At 31.2% G+C, this 21,977-nt stretch overlaps 2 protein-coding genes across 2 annotated transcripts; one reads left to right on the plus strand and one right to left on the minus strand.

Annotated features, from left to right (window-relative positions):
- The first annotated feature begins 1,276 nt into the window (after window positions 1-1,276).
- LOC130894361 (exosome RNA helicase MTR4) lies at window positions 1,277-17,786 on the plus strand. The gene is made up of 15 exons (XM_057801129.1): window positions 1,277-1,557; window positions 1,895-1,981; window positions 3,793-4,035; window positions 5,918-6,092; window positions 7,267-7,581; window positions 7,650-7,896; window positions 9,310-9,602; window positions 10,293-10,356; window positions 12,454-12,666; window positions 12,838-13,010; window positions 13,890-14,084; window positions 14,346-14,587; window positions 15,881-16,117; window positions 17,182-17,344; window positions 17,401-17,786. Exons 1-15 carry the CDS (start codon window positions 1,478-1,480, stop codon window positions 17,719-17,721), a joined length of 3,048 nt encoding a protein of 1,015 aa, XP_057657112.1. The 5' UTR covers window positions 1,277-1,477; the 3' UTR covers window positions 17,722-17,786.
- Window positions 17,787-17,939: 153 nt separating this feature from the next.
- On the minus strand, window positions 17,940-21,712 carry LOC130894362 (40S ribosomal protein S9). Its single transcript, XM_057801130.1, has 4 exons — window positions 21,622-21,712; window positions 21,166-21,400; window positions 20,862-21,048; window positions 17,940-18,178 (listed from the first exon to the last, which is right to left on the minus strand). The coding sequence occupies exons 2-4, from the start codon at window positions 21,386-21,388 to the stop codon at window positions 18,004-18,006; spliced, it is 585 nt and encodes a 194-aa protein (XP_057657113.1). The 5' UTR covers window positions 21,389-21,400; window positions 21,622-21,712; the 3' UTR covers window positions 17,940-18,003.
- Window positions 21,713-21,977: the final 265 nt, after the last annotated feature.

Raw genomic sequence — 21,977 nt, forward strand, 5'->3', positions numbered from 1 at the left:
AAATACTTTTAAAAATATCTATGTCTTATGCGAGGAAGTATTCGATAAAAGGCAATCGAATCATTATAAATTTGACGGCATTTAATGCCGTTATTATGCACTTAATTGTAGTCCTACTTGGAACTTGGAAAAAAATCATCATTATATCTCGTTAACTTGTTACAACTGAATAGCAATTTATAAAACGTAAATAAACGAGTAAAATGTACCGGTAGTAAGGGCGTTTGGCTTAAACAGGGTACCAGACTTGAACTGAGCCCTTTTTGTACCCCATCCGTTTTTCTGGAAAACAAAATTTCAAAGCGAAGACCACAAAATAAAATATATTCTTTGCAAATAAAACAAAAGAAAAAAAAACATTTCAATTCGAATCGAAATCATTAACTTTTCTGGAGGAGGAAAAGCGGATATTTAGGATTTTCGGCTAGAAGAAAAAGAATTTGATCTTTAGGACAGTTTTTTAGCAATATATGAAATTGAAATTTTACAAACTCTTCCAAAATCGCCGACTCACGATAACAAATGTCAACTGATAAAATTATACATCCTACACCAGTGCTCAAAATAAAATAGAATGTATATAGTAGTAATATGAAATATTCCATCACACATCAACTATTTATTCTGTATTTTTGTACCAAACTGATTTTCTATTAATGCTCAATTTTTATACAAAGAATTATGCGAGTTTCAAAGCTTTTTTTAAAAATCATAGAACGAAAATCTCATCTACTGCGTTCAGCTATGTAAATCTGATGACTCTGACTATTCGGTATCGTTAGGCAATCCAATTTGTGTACTTTCATAAGACTCCATACTTCACTAGTTACTGTTATGACTAGCTGATTTGAATTATTTTAAATTAAGTTTTTTGTCTTTATTAGTTTACTCGTCGGCAATTACCACAATCAAACTGTACAACCTATGATCACGTGATACAAATCGTTCTCCGCTCATGATGTAAAGACTACAAGGTGTGCTTTTCCCGAGGAGTAAATTTCGACTTGTTCTGCGCATCTCTCAAGAACCAATGAGAATTCGCTCCCAAAACGACGCGCCAATATGAAATATTTGTATTGAATACTTTCGTAAAAGAAGTATTCTAAATATAAAGACTGTACTTCCAAATTTTGCAAAAAATCCATTTATACAAGTATTCAATTCAAATGTTTCAAATTGACGCGTCGTTTTGGGAGCGAATTCTCATTGGCTGCTTACCAGCTGGTGCGCTATAGCACACACACCTTGTAGTCTTTATATCGTGTCTCCGCTCACTTCGTTCCGCGATTAACTTTACCGAACGCGGCTATCAGACTGTCGTGCTATCTGACTTTGACATATGTCTAAAGTTTGTTTTTAACAATAATAACCTAACAGCATGCTCTTTTTTCGGGTAAATTATAATTATTTATCGTGAAGCAAATACAACATTGAAAACGAAGTTATATTAAAATTTGATTGAATTTAAACTTTAGAAATGGCAGATTTAATTGACGATCTTTTTGAATGTTTTGAGGAAGACGCAACAAGTAAAGAAAACGAACAAATATTAGAATGGTTAGTATAACCCCACAAAATCTATTATAAAAAAAAGATAAATAAGATGGAAACATTTCGTTTTTAATATTATCTTTAGTATATCTAAGACAGAATTATATTATATAATCTGTCAGCTATTCAGTGAACAATCCTTTTAATATACTTATTGCTTAATCTTTCCACATAATCCATTTTATTGTGGGTTTTGTTTTTATCCATAATGAGTCTGGAGATAATACTTTATTTACTGACAAGCCAATAATAAACTATATGCTGTGGGAAGTGTTTTTTATAAAAAACAAATATTTTCTGGAGGAATGAATGAATAGAATGTATTAGCTAATTATTTTTTTAGTGGTCCCGAAGGAAAGAGAAAAAATGATGAAGAAACTGAAAATAACTCTAAAAGGATTAAAAATGATGACATTAATATAGATATTAAGTAAGTAAATTTCCTAAGTCACATAAATTATGAAGATTAAGGTTTGTGATGTAGGTGAGTTACCGGGGAGAGTGAGCAATCCCATAAAAAAATTATTGGCATGGTCATTTGTATACAAATTGTGTATACACTTGTATACAAATGACCTAACTTAATCTTTACTAGCAATGCAGTCTGTCTGCATCAAGATTTACTATGTTAACATCTCAACTGACTAGATAATAATCGGAATCGGACTTCAGACTGTGGTTTTTTATTATATTTACAACCCTTAAACATCATGTTAGATGTACAAGGGGGGAAAAGGCTGTGAGGCTGAGAGTGGCAAGGAAAGAGGTGGTGTAGCGACAATTTCAGATGAGGATAAAAAAAATTTAGAAGAAGGACTTTTAACAATGGAAAAGTGGGGCTTTGGCTTATTAAGAGAGGAAGTTTTGGATATTGTGCAATCTTAGGTCAATAATATCAAAAAGAGGTTTAAAAATGGGCGCACTAGAGAGGACTTGAGATTTTCCAAAAGGAACAAATAAAAAAACCTCATGTTGTAAAATATACGAGAATGGCATAAATAAATCTTTCGTTACATACTTTGTTTTTTGATCTATTACATAAAACTGTTAACATCATTATCTCAGTCGTTCATCAAACTGGAGTTCAAAGCATAAGAATGATAAGTTCTGCAGGAAGAGAGAATTCCACAGCTTTAATTTGCTCCTCGGCAAAGGGTTACAAATTCAAAGTAAAAAATATAATATAGAGTTTTGGTTGAGTAGAAACATGCGGATATGACTTAAGCACCAACAAAAAGAGGCTGGATGGAGAGCAAAGTTTTTTTAAGTGGTTATCTTATGTCTTCAACTTACTTTTTGTAGTTTTCAGCTTTGTTGTTTCCTAAAAATCCAGAAACTACTGCCTAAGAACTATTCCAACTCGCTTTTTGAGTACGGTTCAGTAACTTTGGAAATTATTCATCGGCGAAAATTTGTCTAATTTATGGACCAACAAAAACCCCAGCTTTAACCTTTGCTTCTGATAACTTAGGAAAAAACTTTTTCAAGTATTGTGTCAGGTCATGTGCAATTTGAGCAGAAGATCAAAGGTGGGGATATTCGATAGGTTTTGTATTCTTTCCTCTATGTCTTTCACTTGGATTTAAAATGCAAAAGTAGCAGCCATTGACTTGGTCTGGGGGTTTCTCACTAGATTCTTGGTATTGCAAATTTCATAGATCTTATCTCATCTCAATACCAACCTGATATAAAGAAATAAAAATTATAAGATTTGATTTAATGATAAATTGAAATTTGCTCACCTTCCAAACATCTTTTACAATAACTACAAGCAATATGTGGAGCCCTTGGCTTGTCTTCATTCCGAACAGGACAGTCAAAATATACTTCGTAGACTTCACAGAGAACATGAGACATCTTTAGTTCATATTTTATTTCTCGGTCTTCAATAATTCACTACATACAATACAAAATGCTTCAGAATCATATTTACACCTTTGCAATGATATTTTATCATTTTCTATACATGTACAACACATCTGATTGTTATTTTTCTCTCAAGTCAATGTAAAAACCCTACTCTGATTTTGCAGTATTTTTAAATTTATTATAACTAATTGAAATTGATTAAAAAAATTGAAAAAAGGGTGTTTTAGTTTTTGTGTATTATTGACCGAAAAATCATAATATATACTTTAGGACAAAGAATGAAAATTTTTTTGTAGTATAAGTCAATTCAATTTCAATTTTTCATATTTAGCTTATTATCAAAGTTACTAATTGCTCATTGTAAATTTCTAGTTTTGAGGAACTGAAAAATCGCATTATTGTTCATACCATTGATACAGTAGATTCGTGCACCCATGAAGTAGCATGTCCACCAGGACAAGTATATATTCCTTTGCAACCAGCAAGAGGTGAACCTGCAAAAAATTTTCCATTTAAATTGGACCCTTTTCAAAAAGAATCTATTCTCTGTGTTGAAAATAATCAATCCATTTTAGTTTCTGCTCACACATCTGCAGGCAAGACTGTCATAGCTGAGTAAGTTATTTTGTTTTCTTATTTTTTATTCTCTGTTCAAATATACCATGATAGTTTTCTGAATTATTTTAATAAATTTTTAAGCAATATTTGAAATTGGTTTTATTCAACACATGATGTATTTGTTATATTCAAAGATATGGAAATAATTATATTTTATTTGTGTTAACCTAATTAATTATATCATTTATTGACTTACAATTAACATCATACCTTTGTTTTGTGAATGCATGTAAGAAAAAATGAAAAGAAAAATTTATTTTAACGTCATTCTATTTCCAAAGTCGCCTATTAAAAAAACTGTTTTGAATAGTATTTTCATTTCCAAACCTTTCTAAACTTGCCAAGAAAGAATATGGAGTAACAGGCAGTGGTGGTTTCTAAAATGAAGTAGGCGTAAGAATTTCCTATTGCTTGTCCACTATATTCCAATTAATGCCATTTGTGGCAGTTAAGTCAAAGTGAAAATTTGGTCAGTAATCTGTGTGCACTCACTGTTTATCATCATCATCATGCTGTTTAATCTCTTGAATTATGGCTAGCACTTTGGGCGCCTACATATCCCTTTATTGGGGTGCATTACACCCCTTGTTATTTTGTTAGTTTTTCGTTGATTCTGGCTTCGTTTGCCAGCTTTCTCCATTATTTTCTGCTTTTGCATTTGGTTTTCCAGTCCACTATTTCTAGGAATCTGGTATCTTCTTCAATTTGGTTACACCTGGTATTTCTTGGTCTGTCTCTTAGCCATATCCATTGTATTATCCTCCTCACCATTTTTGTGGTCCAAGTATAGTTCTCAGTATTTTTCTCTCAATTATCTTCAGGTCTTCTTCTTCCTTTTTATTTATGACATTTGCTTACTTGACGTACATCACCTCCGTATTTTAACAGCTTAGCTTCTATTCTACTTTCTCCAGTGGCTTTTCCATTTCTTAGTCTTTTCATTTCTTCTTCTTTTGTCATTTTTGAATTTTCCTCATTTATATTTTTCCCATCTCAGTATATTTTATTTTCATAGTACTCTTTCCATATTTTCCCAATTATTTTATTATCATTTTGTATTATACCATTCATATCTTTTATCCGTTTTGGTTTTGTGGTATAGGTTTGATGTTTTATCTCTCTTGTCTCATATTTGTTTTATTTCTCTCTTGCTTTATTTATTCTAATTTCTTATTCGTTCTTCTATGTGTTATATTTGCTATGTTTCTTTGCTTCTGATAATCTGTTTCGTTCTTCTCTTTTATCATTCCATTTCATTCTTGCCATGTTTTTTTTGTTTTCTGGCTCCTCTACCCTCTTCGACATACCAGACTTTGTTTGTATTCTTGCATGTTTTATTTGTTAATATTTGCTCTGCAGCTTTTACTATATTATCTTGTAGTTCTTTCCATTGTGTTTCTATATCGCTTGTATTATCAGTTTGCCCTCAGTATGCTACTCACATATTTTTTATTGTCTCATTACTTTTTTAAGCATCTTTCTCCAATTTTTTTTATCTTGTTTTGATGTAGTATTTTTTTGGTTAGCTCTATATCTTTTAATGTTGCTATTATTAAATAGTGTTCGGTTTCCGCCTTTGCTCCTCTGTATGATCTGTTGTCCTTTACTTTTAGGCCAATCTTTTTAGTAGCTAGTTTAGGGTCTATTTGTTTTTCTATTTTTCCTGCCGGGTGTTTCCAAGTAATTTTGTTTTCTTTAACTATTGATAACCTTGCCTCATTTTCCTATTTTTTCTTTTTATTGTGTAAAGGCCTGATTTCTGTGTTTTGAAATGCCCCCCCAATTTCTCAAATCTTACCTTCATTTTGCCTTCTTTTTTTGTTCTGCAATTCTATTTCCTTTCTTTTTTTTGAGTTGATATTTATTGGTTTTATTTTAGATATGCAATAGCAACGAGTTTGAAGAAGAAACAACGAGTAATATATACTACTCCAATAAAAGCATTATCGAATCAAAAGTATAGAGAATTTCTTGAAGAATTCAAAGATGTTGGTCTGATTACAGGAGACGTGACAATTAATCCAAGTGCGTCTTGTTTAATTATGACAACAGAGGTATGAGACTATAATACCTGTAACACTGACAACATAGTCTTATTTTCTTTCCTATAATCTATTTTCTCCATGGATTTTGGTGGCATATCAGATCCTTTTTATTACTTACTCAATTACTTTTTATCTTTTCAGATGTAAGGCTTGTTGGAGTTCCGTCATTATGTGGACTCCCTTTTCTACAGCTGTTTCAATTCTCTCTTATCCTGTGTATTCTGTTTTATTTTTTGCCATCTTATTCCTCGATTTTCCATGCTATTTTAATTTCTACTATCCAGCTCTTCCTAGGTATTCTTTTTTTTGTAAGCTAGTGCTTCAAATATCTTCTCATGACATGGCTAAACCATCTTAATTGTTTTTTTTACAATTTTTTTTTGAATTGATTTTTAAGTTTTAATGGAATAATGTTATTCCTTATTTTATTGTATATTAATTTATTGTCTATTTTTATTTTTATTGTCTATTTTTCCTGGAAACCTCATTTCTGCACTTTGTACTTTCCTTTTTTGTTCCTGTGTGAATGTCCATATCTCTAATATGTCAATATGGGTATGGCTACTTCTCTATATATTTCTCTATATATTTCTATTTTTATTTGTTTTAATATTTCCTTTTTGGCTAGAAACTGTGTCTTGATTGTGTTGAATGATCTTCCTGCTGCTCCCGTTCTCTTGTTTGTCTCTTGTTCCAGTTTTTCATCTTGTGTTAGTGTCATGCAAATATGTTTGAAGCTTTTGACCAGCTCAATTTTTTATATTCTCCTTTTTTTATGTGTCTTCTTCTTCAAGCATATCATTATCGTCTTAGTCTTGTGTTTGTTTATGTCATATTTATTATATGTAAACTTACATTTTATATTTTTAAGTTTGAGTTCAAGATTTCTCATGTTCTGCCAATATTACCATGTCATCTGTGTATAGTATCTTCAATTTTCCAGTGTGTGACTTTATACTGTTTTTTTATTTTTTCATCTAATGCTGTTATAAGTGAAAATGGGCTCAATATACTCCTTTTATTGTTTAGAACCTATTTGATTCCTCCTTCCTACCTCAGACATAATTATTTGTCTGTTTTTTCCTCTATACTCTAGGATTTATCATGTCTTTTCTATTGGTGCTGTCAAATTCTTTTTGAAGATCTATGATATTAATTTATATTAAAACTGTGCTTATTTTAGATTTTACGTAACATGCTGTATCGAGGTTCAGAAATCATGAGAGAAGTCGGTTGGGTCATATTCGATGAAATCCATTACATGCGTGATAAAGAAAGAGGAGTAGTTTGGGAAGAAACTCTAATATTGTTGCCGCATAACGTACATTTCGTTTTTTTGTCTGCAACAATACCGAACGCTAGACAGTTCGTTGAATGGGTAGCACACTTACATCAACAACCTTGTCATGTTGTATACACTGATTATAGACCTACTCCTTTACAACATTTCATTTACCCAGCTGGGGGTAATGGAATACATATGGTTGTAGACGAAACAGTAAGTTTCCAGTTTCCAAAATTCTATTTAAAAAAAATTGACAAACTTGGATATTCTGTTTGTTTTAGGGTACGTTTAAAGATGACAGTTTTAATGCAGCAATGGCAGTTCTTCAAAATTCCGGAGATGCAGCGAAAGGTGATCAAAAAGGAAGGAAAGGAGGATTTGCCAATAAGGATCCGACCCAAACTGATATATTTAAAGTTACAAAAATGATTATGGAACGAAATTTTGCTCCTGTTATTGTGTTCAGTTTTAGTAAAAAAGATTGTGAAGTATATGCAATGCAGATGACCAAATTGGATTTCAATACTAGTACGTTTGTATTCCCTATTGTTTTTGTTCTTGTTTTTTATATTTTCAGATGTTGGATGAGGGTTCAAGTACCTCTTTTACCTATGATTATTTTGATTTCAAAATATATAGAAAAGGTAGCTAAAATCAAGACATATCATTATTACAAGTAATGATGCATTAAAAAGTTGATGAAATGTAATTTACTCGAAATTTCTGCAAAAAATTATTTTTTGTTGAACACTATTTTTAAAACAATATAAATCAAACTTAGAACAACCATTGTGTACCACCTAACCATCAAAATTTTTGTAACCTTATAGTGAGGTGCCAAATTCTTGGGGATAATTTGTTCAGACGAATTCTGAGAGTTAATTTGAAACATAATAATGGTTTTAAAATAAAATTTTCTTTGTTTTGACCTGATTTTAATTAATTTTCATTTTAGAAATTTGAATGGTTTTTTGTTCACATTTCTCTTTATCAATATTCAAGTGATTTGTGAAAGATTTTATTCGACTTGATATCTGATTTTACCTGTTTTTTAAAATTGATTTTGTTTAAATTGTTTTAGTAAATTTTTAATGAGTTATAAACGATTTTAACAATTTTTTATCATTTTAATAATTTTTGGTTGCATTTGATGAATTTCAGTAGTTTTGCTTAATATGTAGTTTAATACAAAGTTTTTCATTATTTTTTATGTCTTTATAGTTTTTTATTTGTTTTCAAAAACTTTGAAGCAATTTCACTTGTTTTCATGTGGTTTCAGTAAATTTGAAGTATTTTTAGTTAATTTCTGTAGTTTTTCGTTACATCTTTGCAATTTGAGTTGTTTTCGCTTTTTGTGGCTCTTTAGTGTGATTTTAGTTAATTTTGGAGCGTTTCTAGTTAGTAATTCTTTAGTTTCAGCAGTTTCAATCAATTTTTCAGGTTTAATTTGATTGGTTTTGTTATTTTTGTACTAATATTAGTGAATTTTACTTGTTTTAATCATTTTAAGGCTATTAAGTGTGTTTTTAGTAAATTTGAACGATTTTCAGTTAATGTCTGTGTTTTTTTCGTTACTTCAATGCAATTTGACTTGTTTTCAATCATTTTGAGGCTATTTAGTGTGTTTTTAATTAACTTTTAGGCGTTTCCAGTTAGTAGTTCTTCATGTTCACCAGTAATAATTAATTTAAGAGGTTTAATTTGTTGTTATTTAAATTGAATCCCTATATTACAGGCTGGTTTTCAAATATATATGTTAAAATGTTAGAAACCCTCCAACATGGATTGGGGTGATGTTGGTGCTATACAGAAAAATTGAAAAAATATAATTATCTAACACTTACTTATTATGAATAATTTTGCCTTATACTCCTAAGTAATCCTGAGTAACCTATCTGTACTAGTAAACTATATTTGTTTTATCCAAACTTCACATTTTAGCTGCAGAAAAACAACTGGTTGATGAAGTTTTCAATAACGCAATGGATGTACTGTCAGATGATGATAAACAGTTACCTCAAGTTGAGAATCTCTTACCTCTTCTACGTAGAGGTATTGGTATACATCATGGAGGCCTCTTACCCATACTTAAAGAGACGATCGAAATTTTGTTTGGAGAGGGGTTAATAAAAGCTCTATTTGCGACAGAAACATTTGCCATGGGCTTAAATATGCCTGCAAGAACCGTTTTGTTTACTGGAATGCGAAAATTCGATGGTAGTTCGTATCGTTGGGTAAGAAAACAAGATCCGGGCTAATTGTAACCATAGGTGTAGGTAGAGGTAATATTTTTTCTCCTTTTGGTTCCTTCCTTTGCTTCTTGTTTAGCTTGTTTCCAGTTCAGCCCTCTTTTTGCCGGGATGTTTGCTATGTCCACATTCCATTTCCTTCTGGGTCTGCTTTTTGACTTTTTTGTTTGTCCTCCTCCATTCTTGCTATAGGGCCACCCCATCATTATTTTCTGCTTCAATCTGTTGGTTAACACCAAGGAATCGCTACCATAGGTAGGTATTGATAGTAATACTGGCTCATAAATTTTCGTTATTGTATGTTTTGTTACCTCTTTTTTCCTGAAGAGTACTCTGTACAGTGCTATGTAGATGAATAAATTTCTTGATTCTAGGCCTTTTCTATTATTAATGTAGATGAATATTGTCATGTATAACCTACTGGCTATCTCTTCGTCAATTCTTCCAAATCGATGTCTTACCATTATTCCTGGATACTTTAGCTTCTCCTGTTTAATATTTTCATTATTCTTGTCTTTTGTATGTATGTGTCTGTACTCTGTATTGGGTCATGTCATTAATCCACTTCTTTGTAGCTCTTCCTTTGTGTTAGCAAATATTAATATAATAATAAAAAAATATATAAACACATTTTTTTCTGACAAAGTTTTCTGTAATAATGTTTCTTTTACATAGATCACTTCTGGTGAATACATTCAGATGTCAGGAAGAGCTGGAAGAAGAGGATTAGATGACAAGGGTAAGATAAATATTTTTAAAAGCAAAAGCATTACTCGTAGTCTTGATATAAAGACATGTGGCTCATTTGTAAGGCTTTGCCATTCTCGCGTGGATAACTTAGTGGTGTGTATTGATGAGTATAATCATATATAGCATATTTATATCCACTTAGGTGGATATAAAACAGACAGTATTAATGAAATCAAATCAAAAGGCAATTGATTTAAATGTACCTTCTGATTTTGGTGATATCCTCTGGATATCTGGGTATGTTTTGAGATCAACTCCATTTACTACCAGCAGTAGTCTGGATACTAACATATTACAAATATTTTAATCCTTTATTGATGATGAGATAACTAAAAGGATCGATAAGGACACAAACTGTTTTATAATTCAATTCAGTTGTGACAGAATCTGAAAAAATAAAAGAAAAAATGGTAAAAATTGACTGATGAAGCTAAAGTCCAAACACTTGATATATCAATTGTAAGAGGTATATGTATGTATGGATTTTGGGGTATTGTATACACTGCGATGTATCTTTTTGTGAGGTTCAGAAATAAAATTATTTTCATTCTCGAAAATTCAGACTTATAAATTTTAAAACCAAGGAACTATCAGTAGAAACTTATGCATTCATCGCAAGACTTCATATCCTACGCAAAAGTAACCGTACTATTGTCGCCGAATTTAAAATACCGTGGGCTATAACATGAAAAAAATATGAATCCACCGGGGCGAGATAGAAAACGTTCAGGGTGGCCTCGAAAAATCACAACTGCTGAAGATAAACGTATTATATTGATCAGTAAACGTGATCGAAGACTCAAAGGTCCCGAGATAACAGTTTAGATTAATGAATCTGGAATCTGCTTTTGAGTACTGAGCTGGCCTTTTTGGTTAGATTAGGAAGGGTGGCAGTGAAGAAACCTCTTTTAAGTCATAAAATAAAATTGAGAGAAGAGTGTAAAACATGGCGGAGTTTCGGTGATGGTTTAGGTATGTTTTGAAGAAAGAGGTCTGGTCTGGCCAGCGCCTAATCAGCAGAAAATTTATCTTCCAACATGACAACTATCGCAAGCATTTCTCGAATCTGTGCAAAACCCTATTGAGTTATTGTGAGACAAATTGAACATCGATGAATCAAAAAATCTTTGTTTTGTTATGTATCACGCAAACTATAGTGAAGCCAAAAATATTTGACTGATAGTGTATATAAAGGAAGCATAACGAACTTAGCTGTACTAAAAATATTGATTTTTTTGAGGCAATTCTATTGATAGATTGTTCTTTCTATGTATACGCTTCCACATATACAGAATATGAGGAGGTACATGAGGCAGAAAGAGTCTTTAGTAGGTCTAAGGCTTATTTCATTTGTTGGTTCATGTTATAAATTAAACGATATACAAACGAACGAAGAAAATAAAAAAAAGGCGAAGATCCGTTAAAGGCAAGAGGAGCCCTCTTTCTAGATCATACTGCATACTGTGCTTAAGTGGAAGCATGTATGGTGAAGGTAAGGTACATCAAACATGGATTCCAATTGTAAAAAACGCTAAAATCGCTTCATACAACAAAGAAAACGATCGTCTCGACCGAAGAAAGACACCTCAACAATCGTCACGGCCTAAAGTTGGTCCCGCAGAGTCACCCATAAAAACGAACTCAGGCAACCTCAGGTTCCGGTAGCTCGCTAACAGTCAAACTGATCACAGCTTCTGAAGATGTCAACCTCTTGTTTTGGTGAGAGGTTGACAGAGTAAGCGACAACCGACGACGACTGAATAGCCCAAAAACCGTATAAATATTAAACGATGGCCGCTAAAGTCTTGTTGACTTTTATTTTAATGTTGTAATGTTGAAAAACTGTTAATATCATGTATTCAATCAAAAGAAATAAATTTGTTACTTAATCGATTTAATATAAAAATGAATAAAATTCAACCATAAGCTTCAATATTGGCCTGACGAATTCCTCAGCTTCTGATAATGAGGATTCCATTCCACTTAAATGGTATATAGCTCACTCTATTCCACTCTTAAACGTTTTAAGTGTAGACATTAAATTTTCTTGCCGTCTCACTCTTCACTCACATATACATTATTTTAGGCATTGTAATCCTAATGGTAGATGAAAAGGTGCCTCCGACAACGGGAAGAGATATAGTTAAGGGTCAAGCTGATCCCATCAATTCTGCATTTCATCTAACTTACAATATGGTATTGAACCTCTTGAGAGTCGAGGAGATCAATCCTGAATATATGCTGGAAAGATCTTTCTTTCAATTTCAAAATCAAACCGCAATTCCCGGTTACTATGAAGGTATATTTTTTGTAGATCATAACAGACTAATTATTATTTCTATTAAAATAAATATTAATCCTAATCTAGATGCATTTTTGTTTGTGTTTTAATATATGATTCATTCTATTAAAAATTTTTGGATAATATACATCTTAAAGTTTCGCATAATCATATTTTTTTTTATTCTAGATTATCATAATAAATTAGAAAAGTTCAATTCGTTTGATGTTCAAAAAGAAGATCAAATATCAACTTACTACAATATTAGACAAGAATTAAATCTTCTAGGTGCCCAATTTAGAATATATTTAACAAAATCGGAGTACCTTATACCTTTTCTACAACCTGGTCGACTATTAAAAGTAAGTATTATAATATATAGAAGTAATTGTAGTAAACTGGAGGTGCTATGTTAGTAATAATTGTTTGCTATAAACACAATTCCATGTAAGTTATCAAGCTGGTATTCTTCTACGTTTACGTGAGATTAAATGTTTCAACAGGGCAATCAAATCAAATCAAAATGCACCTGATCATTATCTTATGGTACAACCACTATTGCAGTCATTGAAAAGTCTACAGCAGTATTACCATTTTTTTCTATTAATACGTTCGCTTTCTACCTTCTGATTTACAATTATATATAGAGATCGTGCCCTCTATTTCCCGAGTTCTAATTAACTTCAGTGTTTGGGATGGCTTCAAGGAAGTCTTGTTCTCGCTTCTACAAGCTTCTTGTCTGAAGTATTTTTTGTGTTTGCTTGGGATGTGGGGAATTCTGTAACAAGAGTTTATTCTCCTTCTCCATGGAACCTATATTTGTCAATTTCTTCTAGACCTAGTTTCATAGCTACTTCAGATATGGAAGTGTCCTGAAAGAAAGCCAGTAGCTCATTTTGATTAAGAGGCATATATTTTTTATATCTTGTAATATTGATGTTTCTCACTTGTACCTGCTTCAGTTAAAAACTTTCACTCTCCTTTTCCGGCAATTGCATTGGCCTCCTCGTTTACCTTGTTGAAAAAGAACTTGTTTTTTATGCCTATGTCATGTCAGTTTTCTACTTTATTCTCAAAAAGTCTCTTAAGCAGGATCCTGTAGTAGTGATTGGTTCTTGTCCCAATTTCTCCAGCGGGTGCTTCTGTCGTGACTTTTTAAAAGCTCTTCTCATTTTCTTCGGCTGAATTGGATGAGTTTTAACATTGTACAAGTGTGATTCACAAAAAGATTTAAATTGTAGATCAAAACAGAAGAAGACGAATACGATTGGGGAGCAGTAGTGAATTTTAAAAAAGTTCAAGAAGTTGTACCAGGTCGTAAAAATAAACAAGGTCAAAGTAAAACGCAAACGAAAGTAAAAGTGGACATATTGCTTCATGTAGTTTCCGAATTGAGTGAAGAAACGGTTATTCCAAAGCCATGTACAGATGAGCAGGTAAGTAATAAGTTAATAGTTCTGGAACCATTTGTAATATTCATGGAGTCTCCGAAAATTGGTCTTTGAAGTAGTAAGTTATATTCTCTGCAAGGTTGATCTATCACTCTAACAAAAATGTAGTAAACACGGAGACTTCAACTAAGACAGAAATGTTGACAAATCGAAAAGGGGGGTGGAACTTACGAAGAATCCAATCTAAAGTCCTCATGTGGCAGTATGTTAATAGTAAAATCCTAAGTTTGAATAAATTTATTTCAGAAAGGAGAGATAGAAGTTGTTAGTGTAGACTCAACTTTGATAACCCATCTGTCTTCTGTAAGATTGTTCTGTCCAAATGATTTGAGGACTAAAGATAGTCGAAAAGGAATGTATAAGGCAATAAAAGAAGTGAAAAAAAGATTTCCCGATGGTCCTCCTCTATTAAATCCCATCACAGATATGAAAATAAAAGATCCGGAATTTTTAAGTATTGTAAATAAAATTGAAATTTTAGAAAAAAAGTAAGTAATCTTTGATTCATATAAAAAAATGTTACTATGGCTCTAGTTGGTCTTGGTATATTTACATATTCTTGCAGAAAAAATATTACAATTACTCAAAAGGATAAATGTTCAAAATGAATTGTTTCTTGTATAACCATTCGATAGGGTATATTTTATTCACTATTTTATGTTTTTAAATTATTGATACTAATATGGATCAATGTATAAATATTTTGATAAAGACTTAAAGATTATTAAAAAAACGAATTTTAAAACAGAAGAGACCTAAAATCAAGAACATTTTGATACATTAATATATCAAAAGGTTTAAGAAATTAAAGAAATATATAAATCAATAGGGCTTTTTGGAAACTATCACGCCTATCATCTGATTGCGAAACCTAATCTAGATCGGAGTTTCCTACTGTCGTATTCTATTTTCAGTGAAAATTTTAAATGTGAAATTTATCCCTCAAAAACCTCTCATTACCTAGTCGCTTGTAGATTTATTGTTATTTCTTTTTTATTTAACAATATTTCCATTTTTATACTCATTGAACATTAGATCTACTTCTTTTTTCTATATTTTATCTTTTCTTATTGTCTAATTTCCTGCAGATACTTTTTTGGGCTCTATTATATGACATCCTTTTTATGCCCATTCAATAGTGTATCATCATGTCTCCTTTATCTACTGTGTGTTTTTATTACTCAATTATGTATAGATTTCTTACAAGGATGTCCCTTGGCCGCCCACAACACTACTATAAACTACACCCATTGAACAATATTTTTATTTCTTGTTTATTTCCTCATTTCTCATAGATTTTTTATTATGATCTATTATATGACCATTTCTTCATTTTTATACTTATTGAACAATATGTTTACTTCTTTTTTGTCTTATATATGTTTCTATTGTCTAAATTCTTGCAGATTCTCTTTTTGCCATTTTTATTTTCCATTGCCCAATTTCCTGTAGATTCTTGAATATATAATCTTGCAATTTGTTTCTGTTTTTTTTCTTTTATCTGTGGTTTTACCTTCTTTTTTATCCTCTTTTCACGATTATTTTGTTAAATAGTACTATTTTTATTTCTTCTAGCTCAATATATATATATATATATATATATATATATATATATATATATATATATATATATATATATATATATATATATATATATATATTGTATCACTACATTCATCCTTTTAATTTTTTGATGATGTATTAGTTTAATACCATTGTTGCTTTGGCTCTTTGATAAAAACCAACTCACTCAAGAAGTAACTATACAATTATCATTTCAGAATGTACGAACACCCGATACACAAAGATGAACTTTTAGCCACAGAATATCCTAAATACGAGCAAAAAGTTATCGCTCAAGCAGAATTAGAAGTTGCCAGAAAAAAATTGATGGATGCCAAATCCGTTTTACAACTCGATGAATTAAAATCAAGGAAAAGAGTGTTACGGAGATTGGGTTATTGTACAAACACAGATGTAATCCAATTAAAAGGCAGAGTTGCCTGCGAATTGAGCAGGTTTGTAACAAAATTTAATTCAAATTAGATTATATATATACTTATAAGTTTAAGTAGGGAGAGTTAAATCTCAAATATAGTGGGTGGTTGACATTGTGTATAAATTTTGTTTCCGTCTGAATTAGAAATTGGTACTTTTCCTTCATAATTTTCTCCATTGTATGTCTGTTTTACAGTCCAGTTGAGGGTAGAGGGCATTCCATACATCTTCCCCGCCGTATTTTAAGAGTTTTATTTATTGAACACCGTATATTACTTAATAATCAACATTAAGAAGTATTACAACTAACCTCTATTGGAAATATTGGTGGATTCAGGGAAAAAATTATTAAACTTAGTATGAGAATGACAATTGAACGATGATTCAGGTATCCTCCAAATTCACCAGATTTATCTCAGTAGTTTTTTCTTTGGTATTATGTTTATCAACATGTTTGTAAAAGAGACACATAATGATAGATTCAGGGTAAAATATATTAAACTTTGTATTAAATTACAATTGAATGATGAACTATCTCTGTAATATCTTTATATATTAAGCTAGAGTTTAGAGATGTTATTACGATAAGATGTCTTCAAAATTCTCATTTATGTACACTCTTAGTTTTGATACTGATCGATTTTGATTCTAATTAGTAGGGTTCTCAAAGAGTGGAATAGGAATCCAGTGAAACAGTTTAATATAATTCATCACACGTTCTAATCAAATTCACACTAGTAGATTGAATCCTACGCCCAAAATATTTTCCAATACTGCATAATTTGACTAAATATCTTAAAAGTTACTGCAAAATATTGACGTGTTCAAAGGTTTAACGTCGATGATGGGACTTGCTTGGTGCAACCTCTAAATAAATTATGTCTACTTTTATACGTAATTCGATAATTTTGAAAATTGATATAAAAAATATATTAGATGGTTATATTTTTAATATTTCCATGAAACACTTCAGGTAGTGCAACTATTATATTACATTTAAAAATAATCCATAATCTGATGAGACCTAACTACAGTCAAAACATGTCATCCGAGTTGGTTGTGATAAACATTTGTTTCATTTTAGTGCAGATGAACTATTAATTACCGAATTGATTTTTAATGGTGTCTTTGGAACTTTAACCCCCGCCCAAAGTTGTGCATTGCTCAGTTGTTTTGTTTGCGACGAGAAAAGCCAAAAAACAATAAAGTTATCTGATGAATTATCTGGACCTCTAAGAATAATGCAAGTAAGTGAATAATTTCCGATTACTAACATATTAAAAACAGTTTTCACTTTTGTAAGGATCTAGCTAGACGGATAGCCAAAGTTAGCAACGAAGCTAAACTAACAATTGACGAAGATGATTATGTCGAACGTTTTAAACCGTTTTTAATGGACGTCGTCTTCAATTGGTGCAGTGGTAGTCCATTCAAGACGTTATGTGAAATAACAGATATTTTCGAAGGTTCCATAGTTCGGTGTATGCGAAGACTCGAAGAACTTTTGAGGCAGATGGTACAAGCTTCCAAAACTATCGGCAACACAGATTTGGAAGATAAATTTAATACGGCCATAAAACTAATTAAAAGAGATATAGTATTTTCTTCTAGTTTATACTTGTAAATTTTATTTGTTTAAACCTACCTACTGAGAAATCTGTAATAATTCAAATAAAATTTTTAAATTTATTGTCAATTCAATTCCCTTGGTTGTATTAAAATATTCTATATGATGACAATGCTGGATTTCCAGGCATCAATTTCGAAACACCTCTGTATGAAACCACAGTAGTAAATTCTAGTTGAATGATGGGAAATAATATTGAAATGAAACTATTTGAATGACTTAAAAAAGTATATTAGCATTTGATGTACTAGTTATAAAACTAGTAGCAACAGATACAGTTTAATCTTCTTCTTCTTCGGCTGCTCCACCACCACTGGTCTTCTTGGTGAGGTTCTTCCTCTTTACACGTCCTGGACGACCACCTCCCAAAGGTGATTTCAAAGAGAAGTCTATGTGCTTCTGTGAATCCAATCGGACGATAAATGAAGGAATGTTCACAACTTGTTTGCGAACTCTGAAAACATAAAAGATGAAATAATTTTTTTTTTTGAAAATGAGCTTTTCTGGAAGCATGACTGTTATGATACACACTATCAGACAATTTTACTCTTGAAAATAAATAAAATAGGGGCTCATTTTTGAGGACTTAAAATAGGAGGTGGAAAATTGCGTTTTAAGGTGAGGGTACGAGAATGAGTTCTAAAGGTGTTCTGTGCCAGGAAGTGTGTGATCAATTCTGTTGTTATGTAGAGTGCCGTTGAATGCAATCAGTCTCATTTCAAAAACTGATAGCCTCGCCACGATATTGATTTCAGTGTTTTTCAAGATGTGCCTCATTTTCCCTTGGAAACTATGAGTTCCAAGGTTTACTTCTGGTGTACTGTCGAATGTCACCAGTCTTACCAGAATTTTTCATCGTCATCCAGTGATGAAAAGTGAGACTGGTGGCATTCGACACTTTACATAAGAACAGAATTTGTCACTACTCATCACAGTCTTCAGAACTATTATTCTCACACCCTCACCATAAATCGCAATTTTCCACATCTATTTTTCTGTGATTTTGCAACTCTTACTTTATAAACATAATTGTTCGAAACTATTTTCAATTATGATTTAATAAAAAATTTTATTCATATAAGTTTTTTCATTAATCCTTCAAATGGAACATCTGTCTGTCAGATGGATACAGTTTGCAGATTTGGTACTAAACCTCGCTAGGGAGCAGGTAAAGGGTGACTGATAACGTATGTTCACTCCTTTTACCAGATCATAAGCAGATTTTCTTGTATTTGACTGTAATTGCTCAAGTTACCTCATTGTTTTAATTACTTCTTCATGATATTTGGCATATTTTTCTTGTATTAAACTCTCTTGTGTTTGGCAAATAGTCAAAAAAAGATAAATAATTTTATGATTAATAAGTTTTTGTTAATTATTTATTAGTCACCTATGAACTGTTAAAAAAAATTAAGATGAGGTAAATAAATTCATTAAAATATAGAGTTCACAAAAAAGAAGCTAAGTTCACATTCCATATCAAATTAACACAAGGTATAAACCTGACCCCCTCAGAATTTAACGAAATTTGGTATAAAGTTTGTGCCCATAGAGATTAAGAAAAATGCCAATTTTTTTCAAATATCTCGAACAGTTTAAAAACTACGGCTTTGTAAAGTTTTCCATATTCCATCCAAAAAACGTAGACATATTTTAAAATCACCATAGCTGTTCGCCTAATAGGGAATATGTACATATTTTTTTTATATCTTTAATTAACTTCTTACATACATAACTTGATAAATTTTAGGTTATGATATCAATAAAAGTCATGGGAAAAGTGGAGAGTACTTTCATAAAACCACTTTCAGTCATCTTCGTAGATAATCAATGTCAGAAGTATAATCAAAATCTAATAAAACTTTGGGAAAAGTGTATTTTTGAAAATTTTCAAAAAATTCCTATAAAAAGATGGAACTTTTGGTAATTGATTATGAAAATTTCAAAGTGAGAAGCTAATGGGTTAATAGTTAAACAATAATTTTAAAAAAGAATGTACCCTAACTTTACTTAAATTATTTAGAATGTTAATAATTATGTATTTAGTAAGGGGTGTTTAATGAAAATAAAAAACAAATTCCCCTGTGTTTCCAGGTTGATTTAATATTTTCCTGGTTGAAATTTCTTGAATTTACAGTTTTATGATTATAAATATTGCCAGTGCCATATCTTGCGTAGGCATTCCTCATAGACAGAATCATAGATTTTGAAATATCTACATTTTTTAGTCCACCAACTTTTTATAGAGAATCGAATACTAATCTTTAGCTTTAATAATGAATTTGTAAAGAGATCCTAAAAGCTTCAGGGGAATCCCAAAACCAGATCAATATAAGGCGACGTCAGAGCACATTAAATAGGCAACTATAGCTACATGAGCTAAAAATGCAATTACGAGGAAGGTTCAACATCTCTATACAATATTCGAGATTAGATAGGTTTTTCACCTATAGCAACGCCAACTTGCTATTGGAGAGATAATCAAACCATGAAACTCACTTTTCAATGAATTACCAATCAGAGCGTTTTTAAGACAAGGTTACAATCGCTATGTCATTTAAAACAAATTTTTATTCTTTGGAAGCACTTTTTATAACAAAGTATGTGGTGTTGTATATCAAAAGAACATTTAAAACTGAGAAAAAAAATGACACCACCCTATCTTGTTAGCTCAATTAGGAAAAAAGCAGTAATGATTTCAAGATATGTCAATTACACTTTTCTTTGGTATATTTTGGGAAACTTTACATAAACTTAATTCTAAAACTATTTAAAAGATTACAAATTAGCATTTTTCGTAATCTCTATGGGAACAACCTTTAACTTAAATTTTAATAAATTAGAGGGGGTCAAGTAATTTTTTTATTTTAGTTGTTGATTTCATATGGAATGGCCCTCATATCTTCCTGCGAGGCAGATGTACTTCATAGCTAAAAAAATCTGGTTCTGTCTTAAGGATTAAAGTTACATTGAAATTAATAAGAGTTATAATGATAAATGTCTTTTACCTTTATAGTACAGTCAAGACATATTTCGAGGCATTAGTCTTTTGACTAAGTGGCCTTTATGAAACGTGTTCTAAACACGAATTTTTTTCTCAAACAGGTTAATAAAAATTGATATTAAAAAAGTATTACCGGATGTGACGTTGTCTGATTAGAACTCTAGCATGATGAATAGATTTGGCCAAACCAGATTTGAACACTTGTGTCTGAAGACGTCTTTCCAAAAAATCTTCAATTTTAAGACCAAGCACATAATCGAGCTTCATTCTGTTTTCATCAAGTACTCCAATACGCACTAAACGACGTAACAGTGCATTACCTAAAATAAACAAAAGTATTTATGGAAATGTGTTTCTTTTAATTTGTAACAATAAAATTTGAAATCATAATTATGGAATGTATGAATTTATAGTTAAGAATGAATTGTTGTACATACCTTCGAACAATCTTTTTGGATCTTTTTCTTCCAAGGTGAGAAGTTCTCTGGCAGCTTTACGAATTTTAGCCAAAGTATATTTAACACGCCATACTTCACGCTTATTACGAAGCCCAAACGCACCAATAATTTTCAATTCTTGGTCCAAACGAGCTTTTTCATATGGACGTCTAGGTGTAACGTAAGTTTTAGAATGAACTGACGGTATCCTACCGTTAACCATTTTGAGGTTTTACTGTAATAAAGAAATTAATCAAGTTGCAAAAAATCATCGATGAGTATTAAGGTTATATATATATATATATACCACGCAGGACTTAACCTTAAAAAAAAATAAATCTGCGATAATCTTCGCAATCGCCCAACATTTTATCGGTGCAATTCCAAAAAGAACACAAATGGGTGATTTTTTTTAAATTAACACTAATATATTTAACATATACATTTTATACTTACCAATTCAACCTCCAATTTAAAAAGAAAGAACAGCTTAAAGGAAACTACACTTGTCAAAAAGATCGTACTTAGAGGAGAGGGGGGGAAATGTCAATAGAAGAATGTAAATACAGTTCGATGATCTTAAAATTCCCACAAAAAATATTTGGGTAATTTGAAATATGGAACTCTTCATGTAACTATTCATACTTCAAAAAATAAAATTCCTTATTTTATATACCAAAGTATGGAGGGCTGTCTATATTATTTTTGTTTATATGTAAAGCTAGCGCTATATATAAACAAAATTGTTTAATGTTATAGACTCAATTCTCAAATTAGAGGTCCTCAAAAGAGATGATATTCGATTGATTGTG

This window comes from Diorhabda carinulata, chromosome 5 (assembly GCF_026250575.1).
Source record: "Diorhabda carinulata isolate Delta chromosome 5, icDioCari1.1, whole genome shotgun sequence".
Lineage (NCBI taxonomy): Eukaryota > Metazoa > Arthropoda > Insecta > Coleoptera > Chrysomelidae > Diorhabda > Diorhabda carinulata.